Source organism: Larus michahellis, chromosome 10, assembly GCF_964199755.1.
Source record: "Larus michahellis chromosome 10, bLarMic1.1, whole genome shotgun sequence".
NCBI classification, from domain to species: domain Eukaryota; kingdom Metazoa; phylum Chordata; class Aves; order Charadriiformes; family Laridae; genus Larus; species Larus michahellis.
The window spans coordinates 19,679,103-19,695,076 of record NC_133905.1 but is presented as its reverse complement, the minus strand read 5'-3'; the positions used below and the strand labels follow the sequence as shown (position 1 = coordinate 19,695,076).

The 15,974-nt window shown below is 54.4% G+C and overlaps 1 protein-coding gene and 1 long non-coding RNA gene across 7 annotated transcripts in view; one reads left to right on the top strand and one right to left on the bottom strand.

The window, feature by feature from the left end:
- The window catches only part of RBM6 (RNA binding motif protein 6), a 59,102-nt gene extending 51,719 nt beyond the window's left edge, over positions 1 to 7,383 (top strand). For 5 of the 6 annotated variants that reach the window (XM_074602304.1, XM_074602302.1, XM_074602301.1 and 2 more), the window contains 7 exons: positions 796 to 885; positions 1,671 to 1,760; positions 2,386 to 2,655; positions 3,223 to 3,297; positions 3,861 to 3,958; positions 5,224 to 5,335; positions 7,096 to 7,383. In XM_074602304.1, the coding sequence (XP_074458405.1) occupies positions 796 to 885; positions 1,671 to 1,760; positions 2,386 to 2,655; positions 3,223 to 3,297; positions 3,861 to 3,958; positions 5,224 to 5,335; positions 7,096 to 7,221 (861 nt within the window). In that variant the 3' untranslated portion in view covers positions 7,222 to 7,383. Of the gene's footprint in view, positions 1 to 795; positions 886 to 1,233; positions 1,634 to 1,670; positions 1,761 to 2,385; positions 2,656 to 3,222; positions 3,298 to 3,860; positions 3,959 to 5,223; positions 5,336 to 7,095 lie in introns of those variants that run through there. The other variant, XM_074602305.1, reaches the window with a different exon arrangement.
- A 4,043-nt stretch (positions 7,384 to 11,426) lies between these two features.
- On the bottom strand, positions 11,427 to 15,806 carry LOC141749510 (uncharacterized). Its single transcript, XR_012589373.1, has 4 exons — positions 15,518 to 15,806; positions 14,580 to 14,693; positions 13,076 to 13,184; positions 11,427 to 12,471 (listed from the first exon to the last, which is right to left on the bottom strand). It is a non-coding gene; the product is annotated as an uncharacterized LOC141749510 (long non-coding RNA).
- Between the last annotated feature and the right edge of the window lie 168 nt (positions 15,807 to 15,974).

Below are 15,974 nucleotides of genomic sequence, written 5' to 3'. Positions count from 1 at the left end.
CATCCAGGTAACCGAGACACACATTTCACTCACTCTGCTGAAAGCACCCAGCTATTGTAACAGAGCCAAGAGAAAAATAGCAGAGATGTTTAAACATAGCAAGTCAGATAATAACAGAGACTCAGCTCTCCGCCAAATGCAGCTCCTGCCCCCTCCAAACATCACAGGCAGGAAGATGAGGCAGGCGGTGGAGGTGGACTGCGAAGGTGGACCGAGATTGAACGCAGTTAGGAGTCTGTGTAGGACCTCCTGTGTGGTCCCTCCCAGAGCCCCGGTCAGTGCCCTTCAGTGCTGCTCCCAGTGAGCAAACACTGTCTCCCCAACGTGGGGAGCTGCCCAAAGTGATGTTTGAGCACGGGTGCTGGGAGCAGGATCTTCCACAACAGTGCTGTGATACTGCCTGGGCCCAGGGAATGCCAGGAGAGTTGGTAGAGTGATTTAGCTATGAATGCAAGAAACTTTGTTTTCTACCTTGCCTGTTAGTCTGTAATGTGCTCTGTGGCACAACCAGCTCTGGGCAGTTGGGACCCAAGGGGTGTAATTATCCCTGATTTGGTCCAAGCCAGCCAAGGAGTCTCATCTGGTATGGAGGATGCCTGCTTTCAAGGGTACTGGCCTAGGGGAAACAAGGTGGTGTCTGAATGGAGGGTGATATAATCTCCAGTAGAAATCCTGCTGTCATTTTTCCTGGCTGCGTGGTTTCCGTGGATGCTCAGAAGCAGCTTCCTGGCTGCTGTGTGCACTGTCTCACCCCTGTGCTGCCGATGGCCTAATGCCCAATCTTGGGTTTTTCAGAATGAGCCTGGAGAGGAGAGGTTCTTTACGGAAGATGTCTTCAAAAAGCCATTGCCTCCCTCTGTGAAAAAGGACGAGAGTGCAGGCCTGGTAAGATGTTGCATAGCATTTGTCTTCTTCAGTCAAGTGTGAGTAGCTAATGAACTGCTAAACTAGCACATGGCCAGGGCTTCAGACCGGTTCTCTGCAAAACTTGTAGATGTGAAGCTTCACCCCAGCCTGCTCTTTGTGCTGCTGAGTGTACAAGCGAGCATCACAGGCTCATCCTGTTGCAGTGCTGGGGGACTGCGGTCTCAGTATAAGGAAGATCCTGAAAACGCCACCAAGCTGGTTGAGCCTGGCCATGTATTGTGCCACAGACACAGCAGAGAAAAACCGGTGGTGTCATCCTTTCCCCTCCCCACCTATAGTACTTGTGCTTTGTCTCATCTCTCACAGGCAAGCAGGACCGTAACTCTTCCTGGAGCAGTGGCTTTCTCTGCTCCCATGCTGGCTGGCTATGGGGGTGGCTTCGCACCTGGTCTCCGTGTCCTTTGTGCGCACACAGAGGTCTCCAAATGTGACCTGGCCCTGTCCCAGCTCCATCACTGGTCTGAGGCATGGCAGGGCTGCTGTCAGCGTCACAGTCCAGCGGAGAGTGAGAGTGGAGCAGGCCAGGACAGCATGGTGAGCTGTTGCAGCTGTCCCTGAAACCAAGGGCCTAGCTCCAGGACAGCTCTGAATTCCCCAGAATGGGAATGTCTCCCACCAAAACCACCACCTCATTTCTGCCATCTGCCTGGTTTCCTTGGAGGCCTGTTTAAACGGGTACTTATCTGTTGCGTGCACTGAGTCCATGCTATGGCAGTCTTAACACCTCATCTTGATTGTTGCAGAATGAGACTGGAGAGGAGAAGTTCTCTGCAGAAGATGTCTTTAAAAAACCATTACCTCCCTCTGTGAAAAAGGACGAGAGTGCAGCCCCAGTAAGTGGCTCCATAGGATTGGGATTTGCCTTGTTTGAACCTGGGTGCAGGGCTAGGGAGGCTCACCAAAGCCTGGCCGTCACCTTGGATGGCAGAGGTGCCAGCTTCTCATGTCAGAGGAGGGAGCATTGGAGACGGAAAGGTGAAGGCAGTTTGTTTTATAACTCTGAGCTTGTTTGTGGGCTTCTAGCATGGGGAAATTCAATACCTGCATTTAAGCCGGGTCTCCTCACTCAAGCAGCCCTCAGGCGGAAAACTCTTCCAGCTGCCTCCGAACTGAGGAAGGCCAAACCGCACTGATCTCCATTGCTAGAGGAAGTGACTGATAGCAGCTCCCTGCCAAATAGCCACTGCTTTGGTCAGCTTCTTGTGCTTAGGTGTGCAGCAGATTGGGAAAGCCTGGCGCCAAAGCACAGCCTGTCTGGAGAACAGAAGGGCATCTACCCTCTGGCGTTTAAATGCTGGCCAGCCAGCTTCTTCCCATTCCCTACCCCTGCTGCTGGGATGCTGCTCTCTGGCTCCTGGGCTGGAAGGGAGACAGAAATCATGGGGAGATTGGTTGGGGAAGCATGGCAGGGCAGGCTCGATGCTACGAATTGTCATGCTTTTCTGCGTCTTCCCTCAGCCCAAGGTGGTGAACCCTCTGATAGGACTTCTGGGGGAGTATGGAGGAGACAGCGACAATGAAGAGGAGGAGGAAGAGGAGGAGCAGTCACAGGCACAGTGGCTGCCGCCTCCCCACCCACCAGCACAACGTGAGGAGCAGCCGAGGAAGGCCAAGGCCAGCGACGACAAGCTGACCGACTGGAACAAGCTGGCCTGCTTGCTGTGCAGGAGGCAGTTTCCCAACAAGGAAGTGCTCATCAAGCACCAGCAGCTTTCCAACCTGCACAAGGTGTGGGGGAGCTGGTGGCTGGGGCGCTGCGTGTGTGCTGCAAGCTGCCTTTGGCTCAACAGCTTTGTGATCCGCAGGGAAAAATGCGATGGTTGGGTGGGAAGAGCTGTGCTGAATTTGACACAGTAGCAGGCAAAGTTCCCATCAAAGCGCTGTTCAAAGCATTGTGTGAGCTGCTTGTTCCTGCCATGGGAGTGCTGTAACATCAAGGTGGGAGTTTTTAAGCCATAGCGAGATAGCTCGGGCTCGGGGAGAGTGGGGTGCTGGCACACACCAGTGTGATACAGCAAGAACTTAGCACATGCCTCCCCATGTTCTCCGCTGCATTTGAGCTCTCGCTTCTAGGAGGGCCAAACCGCACGCAGGTTAAAATAGGACTGGTTGCCTTCCTAACTATGGAGAGGATGGCTCCTGGCCTCTGGGGGAGAGTAGGTAGTCTGGGCTGCAAGTCTGGTATAGTCCAGGTGCAAGAGCATGCTGCTTTACCTGGACTCCTTATGGGTGGAGCAAATGACCCTGACAGCTTGTATCCTCTGCTGACGCTGGCTTCTGTTTCCTTCCTTCCAGCAAAACCTGGAGATACATATGAAGATCAAACGATCTGAGCAGGAACTGGCATATTTGGAGAAGAGAGAGCGTGAGGTGGGTCTGCAGTGGTAGGCAGACTTCTGTTAGTGGTCCTGCATTAGCTGGGTGTTGGTCCCAGGCAGACTCTCCACTTGATGGACCTGTATCTGCAGCCTGGGCACCACATGCTTCCCAGAGAGTCTTTGAACTGTGGGCACACTCTGTGTTTGGACCTGTAGGTAGTGCTGTGACTTCTGAGAGCAGGTCTCCTTCCTCCCAGAAGGGTTTGTGCGTGGTTCTGTTGCCTGCAAGCCAGCGTTGGGCTTTGGGCTAAGTGGGACCCAGATTTCGGTCTAAAACTGATGCAGTGTATGGGCTGCTGCTGCCTGGCCAGGACTGGGAGAGCTGTAACTGTCCTTTGTTCAGAAGGTGGCAGAGCTGCTCCCGGTGCCACAATTGGAAGGCTTCAGCCACAGGTCTGGGTCAGCCCAACAGAGGCCATCAAGACATAATAAGTGGATTGTGGGTCCTAGAAACATCCAGGGTTTGTGGGTCTCCACCTGGCTGTAGAGCAGTCTCCTGTGGACTGTTGAATACTTCCTAGCTCCCGTACTTACTTTGTCTTTTCTGTTATGAAGGGGAGATATAAAGACAAAGGAAATGACCGGAGAGAGAAATTCCAGCAGATGGATTCACCAGAGAGGAAACGACTCAGATATGACCGGGACTCAGAGAGGTAATGGCTGCTTTTGGTTAGGTCTCTTCGGGGCTGCTGATGCCAGGATGGCATGTGTGCTGCTGGCACGCCGAGGCCAGGAATTGACCAGTGGGGCAGATCTGCGAGAGTAACAGCCAGACGGACTGAGATTCTTGTGGGTAGAGTTCCCCAAAGTGTGAGGCTGTTGTGCTGCAGCACTTCTCCGAGAGGGCAGGAGAGGGCCACGGGTGTGGAGTGCAGGGGTGGAAACGTGGGTTTAGGGGAAAGCGGAGACAAGCTGGATGGGTGAGATGGGGGGGTTTCAGTGTGCCTGGCCAGCCGCAGGGGGCAGAATGCCGCCTGTTCCCATCCGCCTCATCCTTAAGGCACTCGCTGTCCTCCTGTCCTGGCATCTAGCCATTGAAAGAAAGAGCAAAGCTGTGTTTCATCTGTTCCACTGACTCAGAGGAACACTAGGAGCTGTTTCCATCTCATTCGGAGTAGGTGGAGGAAGAAAGTGCGTGCTGTGCGGAGCTCTCGAAAGGCCTGCCTGCTGCAAGCTCGCGTGTTCCAGTGGGCTGAGGAACTGCTAGGCATGTGTTGAAGACAAAACTGGTTATGTGCCTGTTCCCTTCTGGTACAGCACCTCAGAAGGAGACCTTTCCTCCGTGTCTTGCAGTTTAAAAATCTGCGTCTTCTCCTTCCTCTGTTTTCCTGGAATAGCTGTGGATAAACTAAAGCAGTTTGTGTGCAGTATCGTCAGCAGCCAGAAAGTAGAACTTGCCTGAAGGAAGCTATTTTCGTGCTGAGCGGTTTTCAAAACTATGGGGTTTGGTTAATGGTCTTGGATGAGTAATGACCAAGTGGGGGAAAGGGTGTCTGAATCAACGCTGCATCTGTTGAGCTCAATGACCACAGCGCTGGGAGAAAAGAAAGATCTAACGGAGCAGCAGGGATTAGACTTCACTTTCTAGCCATTGCTAAAATTCGGATTAAGAAATGCAAGCACAGAATGCTCCTGGCTTGCTCGTACCATAAATATTTTGGAATCTGAGCTCATTTCCTGTGCCCTGGTGTGTTTTCCCCTGAGGTGGGACAAAGAGTTATGCGGTCCAAGGTGTCTGAGCCCTTCACACAGAATCCACCGGGTTGGTTTCCTTGGGCAGTGTGCTTCTTGCAAGCAACTTGGGTATCCCTCAGGAGAGGCTGGAATGTCGATGAAAGTGCTATTAGCAGACCTAAAAATCCCTGGCGTGTGTTCGAAGCGTTGCAAAACTGGACCATTGATTCTGCCTCTGTTGCAGTGACTATGACCCAAGGGTTGATAGCAACAACAAAGGGAACCGAATGTTGCAGTCCACGGGCTGGAAGAAAGGCTTCGGCCACAACCAGCAGGGCACAACATCACCGCTGGAGGTGAGTCTTCCCTTCCTTTCAAAACACATCACTGTCCTGCAGCAGGTAATGTCTCCCAAGGCAGCTGGAGGGAGTTTCCAGCCGGAACCAGAGTCAGACTGCAAGTCTTGGCGCCCACTTGATGGAATAATATGTGTGCGCTAATTAACTTTGCAGGCTGGGAGGGGCTGCAAGTATGTTGGCAATGGAAAAAGGTTAGAATTTATATGGGTCTGGAGGGGCTGAGAATAGAGTAACAGTGAGTAGGGAGGGTGTGAGCATCTGATTAATACCTGCCCAAAGCCAGGCTGGGGTTTGAGCAGGTCACCAGCTCAGTGCTCTGCAGCCACGTGAGCCGGGGGGTAAGGTGAGCATCCTCCGGGGAGGCGTGAGCGTAGCCAAAGCCATGGGGCACGTGGTAACTGTTTGTCTACTCTGCTCATGAGGCCCTCGCTGCCGTTCTGGACTTTGGAAGGGAATACGAGGGTACATGGTCTGATGAGGAGCAGAGTCCCATCAACAAAGGTCTTCAGGGAGAGGCAGGGTTGGGTAGATCCTGCCTTCTGGGACAGGCTGGTCTCTCAGCGGACGTTCATTTGCTGCGGAGGGTTTATGTCACAAGTGGCCTGGGGCAGGGACCTCTCTCCCTTGCCCAGGGGCACACGAGCAGCACCATGCCCTTGTGCCAGCAGGTTTGTCGCCTGGCTGCCATGGTGTCGGGGCATTGCTGAGGGGCAGGCGACTTGCAGCGCAGCTCACGTTGCGACATTCCGTTTGCGGTCGAGTGTATCGCTAAAGGGAAATATTTGAGGCTTCGTGACGTGTGTTTGCTTGAGCCCACACAAGGGCAAGATTCCCTCTTCAGTGCAGACAGCAGGAACCGGCCCCAGCTGTTGCTCAGCCCTCGTGGAGAGTTTCCTGTGGCCGTAAAACAGGCTTTGTCGAAGAGCCAGCTCCGGCGATGCTCTCTGGGAGGTCTGACCTCCGATCAGGGCTCCGGGACTGGACTGGATGGGGGAGCTGATTGCAAAGCACAGCGCTCATACAATTCCTCTAAAGGCCTCCCAAAAGAGCCCTGGAGACGTGCTTTCTTCCCGCTTCCAAGTCGTGCAAAGCCGTGTACCCACTTCAGCCCCACAGGACTTTGATCTCTCGGCCTAATTGATCACATCTCTGGTATTCAGATAAGTTGGACTTCAAAGCAAGAGAACCTTTCAGCCTTGGGCCTGCTCTCCTGGGCTAACTCTGGGCAGGTATTACTCAACAATTCAGATGCTGGCTGCAAAAGCCGGTCTTTAAAAACTGGTTGAAATTCAAAGTGAGCTACCAGAGCCCACGGGATCTCTATTAGAGGAGAGAACAGCTGAGCTTGTGCAAACGCAGGCTAACTGCAGACAGCTCCCCGGGAGCCCGGCTCCCTCGCTGGCGCTCTCCTTTGCTCTCTTCCGATCCTCACTCACACACGGCTGCCTCTCGGCTCCCAGCGCTGCACTCTTTTGGCTGCCCGCTCCCACCCCGCCGTATGCTCCTGTTGGTCTCCGCAGCCCATCCCTGCGGTTTGATTCTCACCGGGCATTTGCCGGCTGTGTTTTTGTTGCCCGCAAAGGGCCGATAGTTTCTCGTGAACGGCTTTTGGAGGAACGCAGTGCGCTTGCTTTCGCTCCTCTCCCCGATCCACGCGGCAGCAGTCGGCTGTCCTGAAGCAGCCTGGGGGAAGCCTTTTCTTCGTGGGCAGCGGGCGAGGAGGAGAAATCACTAACACGAGCTGTGTCTGTTTTCAGGCAGAAAATCGGAAGAAGGGCCCTGGCCTTGGGGCCCCGGGGAAGCCCAGCAAGAGGCAGTCCAACGAGACCTACCGCGACGCCGTCCGGAGAGTCATGTTTGCCCGCTATAAGGAACTTGAGTGAATGGCAGAGAAAACCCCAAGCCTCTCTTTCCCGTCTCTCTCATCTCTCTCTCACTCTCTGTGTCATGTTCTCTTGGGGGTTTGGCCTTTTTTTTTTTTTTCCTTTTGAATTGTTACAGGTTTTGCTGCTAGAATTTTTTTTAATAAAACTGAAAATCTGTCAGTGCGTGTCTCTTGCCTAAAATGGCATGTTTTATAAGCATGTGATGCTTTGCAAGAGTCCCATCCTGTTTTGCTGTCTGCTGATGAGGTCTCTGGGGCTTATGCCCGTGTCGGTGGGGCTGGGACAGGTTTGGTCACCGTCCCGCAGCGCGTTCCCTGCCAGCTCAGGTGCTGCTGGTGCCGTGTACTCGTGGGTCAGGATGTGACCTGGCAACAGGGGACAGCCCTGAGGCCTGGGTGGAATTCAGGAACAGGAGCGACCTGTGTGGGATTCATCCTGGCTGTTAGCAGGGACAACTGGGTTCAATTAATAGCACCAGCTTAATGGCTAAAGGGGACCTAACTGGTGCTGGGCGTCATCTGGGCTTCCCAACCGGGCTCCCCACAGAGCCTGGGGAGGGCTGGATCTGCTGACAGTGGTGTCAGAGACCATCGTGGGGACATAGCCATGCTGGTCCCCGGTGGCAGGGGCTGTGTAGTGGCCCACAAGGGACAGTGTTTGTCAGAGGAAAAGCCATTTTGAGCAAGTGCTGCTCGCGCAGCCCCGGGGGGGCGCAGAGGCAGGTCCTGGGCAGGGGGTTTGGCCACATAACAGGGCGGTTTGGCCAAAGCATGACGAAAGTGTGCGTGTGTGTGTGTTGAGCATGGCAGGGATCGCGGGTGGCAAGGCTGAGCGTGGCCTATGTGGATAAGGATGACGCTGATGGCAGTGGCCGGCGGGAGCAGACGATGTGCCAGATGGGCGGGCGGGTGGTGACGGGGCTGCGGTGGCTGGCACCCACCGCTGCTTTCCTGCTCGCCTAGCAGAGAGTGGGCTCCGACATTGCTTTCAAATATCCCAAAGGAGGGAAAACGAGACACCTGGAAGCTGAAGACATCAAGATGTGGAGGCGAAGGGCCACCTGCAACAGCTGACAACTTCCATAGGGAGCACAACGCCTGTCCGAGCTGCGTTTCCTTGTCTCCCACACAGACAACGCCAGAGAGGTGTGGGGGACTTGCTCGCTGCCACCCCGGTCCTTGGAGGGTCCTGGCGGAGATGGGGAGGGACATTGCGGTGGTGGTGAGTACAGGGGCGTGAGGGGAGGCAACGTGTGCGCCGTGGGCCATCGTATTGCTTGGAACGGGTTTGTAGCAGCCCCCTCCTGCCCGAGAGCCCCCTCGGTGGTGGGTGAAGGGGCTCTGAGCAAACCCGGGGAGAGGAGCTGCTCAAGAAACTTACTTTAGAGAACGGCGTGGAAGTTTGGACCGAGGAAGGGTCAGTAATGCTTGTGTGTTACAACAAAGACGCTCCGGGACCACGTGCCCAACCAGCACCCAGAAAGAAGCAGCTTGTCTGGGTCTATAGATGGGGAGGGAGGGTCTGGTTAATGGTGATAATGGTGTTTTTAATGGGCATATGGGTGATGGCCCTGACCCACAGGACCCCAATACCTCTGTTAGAGTGGAAATAGTGAGGAATTATCCCAAACTAGAGCCTGAGCGAGCAATGTGAGATCTCAAGGCGTAGCAACCCTTCACGCTGCTCCTCCTAGTGATCTCCAAACGAGGGCAAAGAATTTGGAAAAAAGAGCGGAAGGATGGGGCCCTGCCTGTTACGGAGGTCTGCAGCCTGGGCGGCAACCCGGGGCTGCGCTCCCCACGGGAGTCCCAGCCACACGGGGAAGGCGACGGGCTCCTGGGGATGAGCTCCCTCGGAGGGAGCAGGCGCGAGGGGTGGAGGAGCGAGCTGCTGCTCTCCAGTCTGGGAATTATTCACGCGCCGGGGGGGGAAGGAAGGGTGACGGCGATGGGACAGCATTTTCAGCGGCGCTGGAGGGAAGCGGGGAATTTGGGAGCAGAGCGGTTGCTGCTGCACAGGCTGCACTGGGCACCCGCCTGTGCCAAAAATGAGCACCCACGGAGCATCATTCCCAAAGGAAACTGGAGGCAGCCTTTACAAGCACCAACTGCACGAGCCCTTTCTCCGATATTATTAATTTGTTAAGTGGGTACATCCATCTTTGTGAAAACCTGTTAACGGCTGATGATACGTAATTAATTAGGAGATAATAAAACAGACAAATGTAAGAGCAGCTGCCTTGGGACAGATGGACCTTCGCTAAATAACGTACGTTCCTTGGCTTAGCTTTGCCTTCGCTCGCTTGCTCGCTTGTAGTCGGCGTGATGTGCATATGTGGAAGAAGCAGCAGCGCAGCACTTTCCTTGTAGGCCAATTGCCAGGGCTCAAGTCAGGGACAAGAGAGGGGCAGGAACAGACTGCAGTGAAAAAAAGGAAAAAAAAATAATAATAATAAAAAAATCTAATTGCAGGGTGCATCTGTCTCCAATCAAGAGAAATTCTTTCTCTCTCCATGGAGGTAAATCTACCTCCCATTAGTTATATTAATCGTAGAAATACTAGATTTTGTTGGCTTCCATTATTTTGGGGATGACTGTAAATGATTATGGGAAATCGGGAATATTGCTTGTGGCTTAAGATGTTGGAACCATGCTGTGTTACTCTCCGAAATGTGGGATTTCAAGGGGATGTGCTGTGTGTGACTTGAAAAGACCACTCACCCGGACCGAAGAGAGTGAGTATCCCAGTACCAGCTCATGGAAAAGCGAGGTAATCCCCGCATCTGATGTTGGCTGACGTCCTCTTCCCCCAGGGTAAGCCAGCGGGTGCCTCCGTGTATTCCCTTGGAGATGTGTCCGTGTTTATGAGGTCTGTAGGTATATACGTAGGCGTGATGTGTGCCTGTCTTGTGCAGCAGCCGGGGGATATCCAGGATTCGGGAATGCAGAGGAGCCCTCTGCTGGGGTTGGGATGAGGTGACTGGAATGAGGTCATTAACAAACCGGAACAGATAAGTAAAGTAAGAAGCTAAAAGCCAGCAAACTTCATATTCTCTTAGGAAAACAGCAGCATGGGTGGTGATGTAGAAACCCTGACTATTTGTCGTTGGTACGGTGGTTTCTGATGTCTTTAATGTTTTCACTTAAAGCCACCGCGTTTATATCTTGTAATTATTTTGTGTTTACGTCAAAGATAACTCACAACTGTGCTAGTGCTGTTGCCACGTACTGCGTGATGCCTGGCATGCCGTCCTGTGGTGATGGGCAGGACTGAAGATCTCAATTTATTTTCATTTTTTGGAAGGTGCTGATAAGAGTATTGGAACACATCACAAGGTGAGTCCTATGGTGGAGCGGTTGATGGGCGTGGAGACGTGGGAGAGTTGGGGTTGTTCAGCCTGGAGAAGAGGAGGCTCCGGGGAGACCTTAGAGCCCCTTCCAGTCCCTGAAGGGGGCCTACAGGAAAGCTGGGGAGGGGCTGTTGGCAAGGGCATGCAGCGACAGGACGAGGGACGATGGTTTTAAACTAGAGCCGGGTGGGTTTAGATTAGACATTGGGAAGAAGTTCTGTACACTGAGGGTGGTGAGACACTGGAACAGGTTCCCAGAGAGGTGGTGGAGGCCCCATCCCTGGAGACATTCAAGGCCAGGCTTGATGAGGCTCTGAGCAACCTGATCTAGTTGAAGATGTCCCTGTTGACTGCAGGGGGGTTGGACTAGATGGCCTTTAGAGGTCCCTTCTCAACCCAACACTTTCTATGATTCTGTAATTCTATTCACAGGAGGAGGAATGGGCTGAGCTGTAACCAGAACTAAGGTTGGTCCGAATGGAAGCGTGTCTGCAAGGAAGCAGGGGGAGAAGGGTTGGAAAGGATGGCCGGTCTGGGTAAGGAAGGACGCTGCCCCCAGCACACGGCTGCTGGCAGCACCGGTGCCAGGCTGTGTTCAGCACGGGGATGTTTTTTAGGAACAGGCAACCGGAACCGTGAACTTCACGGTTGGCCAGTTTGGGAGGAACCAAAGGGGAGATCGGGTCCAGCACTGAGAGGGCAGGGGGCAGAGGCAGGACACTTCTACTTGGACCCCTGCCCAAGGAGGGCTCCATCTGAGTTCCATCAGCCGCAGAGGCTGGTGTGCAGGAGGCTGATTCCGACACGAGACTCTGAAACAAGTGCTGCTTTTTCCCCACCTTTCCCAATGAATAGCAAGTAGATAGTCTTTGATTTCCAATATTTATTCATGTTACTATTGATACAACAGTGATTCAGGACCTTGTGAGCGGAACATATTGATGTAAAGAGCTGGAGCTGAGCTTTCTAGAAGGAAGAAAACAGCAAAGTGGGATGAAGGAAGAGTTTTTAAGGGGGAAGGAGAGAAAGGGAGCGGTGAACGTGCTTCCCTTCGCAGCAGTAGCCTGCTTCAAGGAGAGAAGAGGTGCGGCTGGAAGGAGGATGGGGCTGGGGGCTGCGGCCGCCCCTCTCGGCTCCAGCATGGCCAGGGAAACCTCTTCCCTGGGGCGGCAGAGGCAAGCTGTCCCTCTGCAAGGTGGGGGCAGGACTTCTCCGCTGTGGGATGAATAAACCAAGCGCTGCTTTATCTCAGTCGTGGTGCTCTCCAGAGTCCGTTCCAAAGACCAGTTCCGGCTGGAGCGCGCGAAGGTGGCCCAAAAAGGCAGTCGAGGGGTGGGGATGGGATGAGGGACCGGTCCTCCTGCAGCATGGACCCGGGAGAGCAAAATGCGCATTACCTTGGTAGCGCAAAGGCTGAGAGCAGAGCTGACGCCATCTCCCTGACCTGGCGGGGCCGTTTGGGGACCCTCTCTGAAACGCCTTACACGCTTTGGCACAGAAAAACGCCCCGTCTCTGCAGCCCCCGCACACCCACTCCGGCAACGGTGGCATTAAACCCCCGGGTTTTCTCCAACAGAGGCAAAACCCGATGCTCCACAAATGGGGTTTGTGCCACTCATCTGCCAGTGAACCAAAAAAACCAGCCCCCGGGGGTTTCTTGCCTAATACACCAAGTGCCGCTCCTGCCGGGCATCAGGGACATGGGCACGCTCGTGGGGGCACGGCTGGACTCGGCACTCGGGCAGAGCTCCGGGACACCCCCAAAAGCACAGGGACACCAGCAAGCAGAAGATGAGCGGGCTGCAGTTCTTCTACCGGTAAAATCCTTAGGAGTAAATACGTTGCAATTAGCCATTTTTTATGCATCTTTGAGGCAAGTCCACAGGCCTTCTCTTTATCTGAAATGAAAGAGAAGAGGAATAAAACTGTGTACATGCCTCTAGCTAAATATGGGAAGATACCTGATGAGTATTGTGACCCATTTAACTCATTTAATCTTTGAAAAGGTACAATTTAATGTTCAGAGGAGGCTGTTGCTCAAATCATGCCCCCATTTTGATGTATTTCCGTATTTATCCATGTACACACAAGAAAAACCATTCTCTATTCTTTGTTCCTTGCACTGGGGACATTATGCCTTCAAACGTCAACAAGTATAATCGTTGTGAAACTGCACTTTCATAGACTTCCAGCCAGTAGCACAAGGATTCAAAGGAAGATGAATGACATTATAGTAAGTCACATAATGACCGGAATAGCCGAGATAAGCGCAGACACAAGCTCTTGTCCAAATTCTAAATGGATCATTTTCTGCCAGCACATTTGGAAAGGCAGACGGTTTGGCCAAGTTGCTGCTGGGGCATGTGTGGGGAAGGGGTGGAACGGGACGAGGCGGCACCAGGCTGACCCACAGCCTGGTAAAATGGTGCTGGCCCAGGGACCCAACGCCCCGAAAAAAAAAAAAGCTTCCCTAGGGCAATGGGCAGCCGAGCGGACACGCACCTCCCGCGCCGACCTCCAGCGCTGACACCCTGCTGCGTGCAGCTCCAGAGAGAGCGTGACGTTGGGCGTCGACTCGCTGCTTCCCTCCCGCCTCGGGGACCTGCGCCTGCTGCTGGAAGGAGAGTAACTCGTGCTGGTTCCTCCAGGCAGAGGAACGAAGGCAGAGGTAGTTGACAGGAGAAGGGGTAATGGTTTCTAACTAAAAGAGGGGAGATTAAGGCTAGATATCAGGAAGAAATGTTTTACGCCAAGGGTGGTGAGACGCTGGCCCAGGTGGCCCAGAGAGGTGGTGGATGCCCCATCCCCGGAGACATTCCAGGCCAGGTTGGACGGGGCTCTGAGCGACCTGCTCTAGTTGAAGATGTCCCTGCTCACTGCGGGGGGGTTGGACTAGGTGACTGTTAAGGTTTGAGGAATCCACAACAGTTTATTGTCGTTTAGACAATTATTCTCTCACCCAGTGACCTCTCCCCACCCACAAAAGCGAATTGGGAAAAACAAGGAAACCTGAGGATTGAAATATAAACAGATTTAGTAGAATAAGACTAGATAATTAACACTAATAGCACTAAAGAACGGATATTGATCCCCATACCAACATAAAATACACAAGAATTATACTCAGCCCATTCCCCAGCGGGAACAGCAAAGGTGGGACACTGCGAGCGCTGCGGCTTCGGGAGGAAGGGAAGGGCTCAGGGCTCCGGCACCGGGGTGAGGAGTTCTCAGGATCCCAGACATCAAGGGAGAGAACTCCTCAGCAAACTTTCTAATTTGTGTTGAATGTGACGTTCGTGGTATGAAATAATCCTGTTGGCAGCTTGGATCAAGTGCCCGGGTCTCGCTCCTCCTCATCCCCGCACCCGGAGAGCTTGAAAACACTGAGACCTTGAATCCCACATAGCCTAGCTGGCTATAAAGTAAAGAGTTTCACAAATTCAGACACTAGAGTCTTCTAAGAAAAGTACAGTTTTACCGAGCACTAGAAGAGACTTTGCTGAAAAGTAAAATTACTGAAAGAGAAATTAATCCCGTGTCGCTCAAACCAGGACAATGACCTTTGCAGGTGCCATCCAGCCCAAACTATTCCACGAGTCTACAGCATTTTCAGGCGCGGAGGGGAGACCTGCGGCTTGCCGCCGTTGTGCTGGCACGTATCCAGCGTCTGCTTCTCGCAGCGGGGCACGGAGCGCTGGCCCTGTCCCCAGGGAGCAGAGGTGGACCAGCAGCACAAGGACCATCCCAGCTGCGCACCGTGCTGCCCAAACCACTTCTCGACACCCCCAGGAGCACGGTTCTGCTCCCTGCGGGGGTCGCTTGGCCGCTTTATGGCCTGGAGGAGGCCGGTCCCGTCCGTCTGTTAAAGCATACCTCGCTTCCCTGCGGAGCGCTGGGGAACGAGAGCATTACACCCCCAGGGACAGAGCCCCCCCCCCGTCCCACACAATGGGAGGATGGGCAGGTCCAGAAGCGGCAGAGAGCTGGCTAACAGCCTGGAGCTCACCCTCTGGAGCCACCTCCAGTCGTCACCTTACGAAGCCTGCCGTTGCAGACCACCCCGGTGAGCAGCGGGTCTGTCTGCCGTCGTATGGCATCACTTCATCGCGCCGGACTTGATCTGGAGGGAAGGAGAGGACAGCCTGAGGAGCTGGAGTGCCTGCGGTGGGGTGGTTTGCATTCCCATCCAGCGGGAGCAGCAAGAGCAGGGTCGCCCCAGCGCAGGCGGTGCCCTCGCCCACCAGGGTGCAGTCCCCCCGAGCAGGGCCGTCGTGGTGGTAGTGACGGTTCCCACCAACAAGCTGGTGCCAAAGCTGCCTGTGCCTTTGGTCCGACATCCATCCGGGAGACAGGGCTGCCTACATCAGGCTGAAGCCCGCCCAGGAGAGCGGTCTGGACCCAGCACAGACCTACCTGCAGTACAACTGTGGGGGGGGCTCATGGCCCCGGCCTGGGCTTAAATGGAGCCCCCAGCCCAACGGGCAGTGGGTAGGGGTCCAGGTGAGACCAGTTAATGTCCCCAGGGCCCTGACACCCTCCCTGGCCCTACTGGGATCTTGGGCAGCTCCCTTGGGCCCTTCCTATTGCTGGGGCTTAGGAGAGGGGCCGAGCACCTCTCTGGGCGTAGGGCGGTTAGGCAGCAAAGTCCCTTTTCTCCAAAGCCCTGTTGGGGTGGGCCTGCTCCAGCATATTAATGGGGCTCAGGGGTGCACTTCTGAAACTGATCTCCCGCCTTTCCCCACTTTAGTGCTCTTTGGATTGTGTCCTGGAGCCGTTCTGGAGAGCTCAGGCTTGGGAGAGCGTCAGCTGGATTCCTTTCAGATGAAACCAAATCAAATGCGCTCCAGGAACACACCTCACGCTCCCCAGCCACTGATGGGCCTTCAGACCAGAGCAGAGCTCGTCTGGAGTGAAAAAAAACCCTTGTAAATGTACAGTACGTACGTTGGATCCTTGGCTGTGTGCGTCCGCTCCCACTGCGCCGTGCTAGCGCGCAGCCACCAGAGCCCCAATCCTCCCGGATTTTTCTTTCCGTAACGTTTTGCTCTTGAGTCGGTTGCGGACCAGAGCTTTCCTTTCCCAAATCCCCCTGCCAGGCAGCAGCGGGACGGTGTCCGTGTGCCTCTGCTCCTCCGCAGTTCTTTTTCCCAATTCACCGGACAAAAAAAACCCAAACAAACCCAAACCCCACGAGCGACGCGCCCGATGGGCTGCTTCGCTATCCCACCCCCCCGCCCCGCCTTAGGTGCACCTCCAGCTGCCGGAACGAAATATTCCGGGGAAAATCCGAATACTTCAGGCAAAGCCGGCAGCCCCCGGCCGAACCCGCGCCCGTACCGCTAGATGGCAACTGCCGCCCGCGGATGGCGAGCCCGGCGCGGCGGGACGGAGGGGGTTCGCC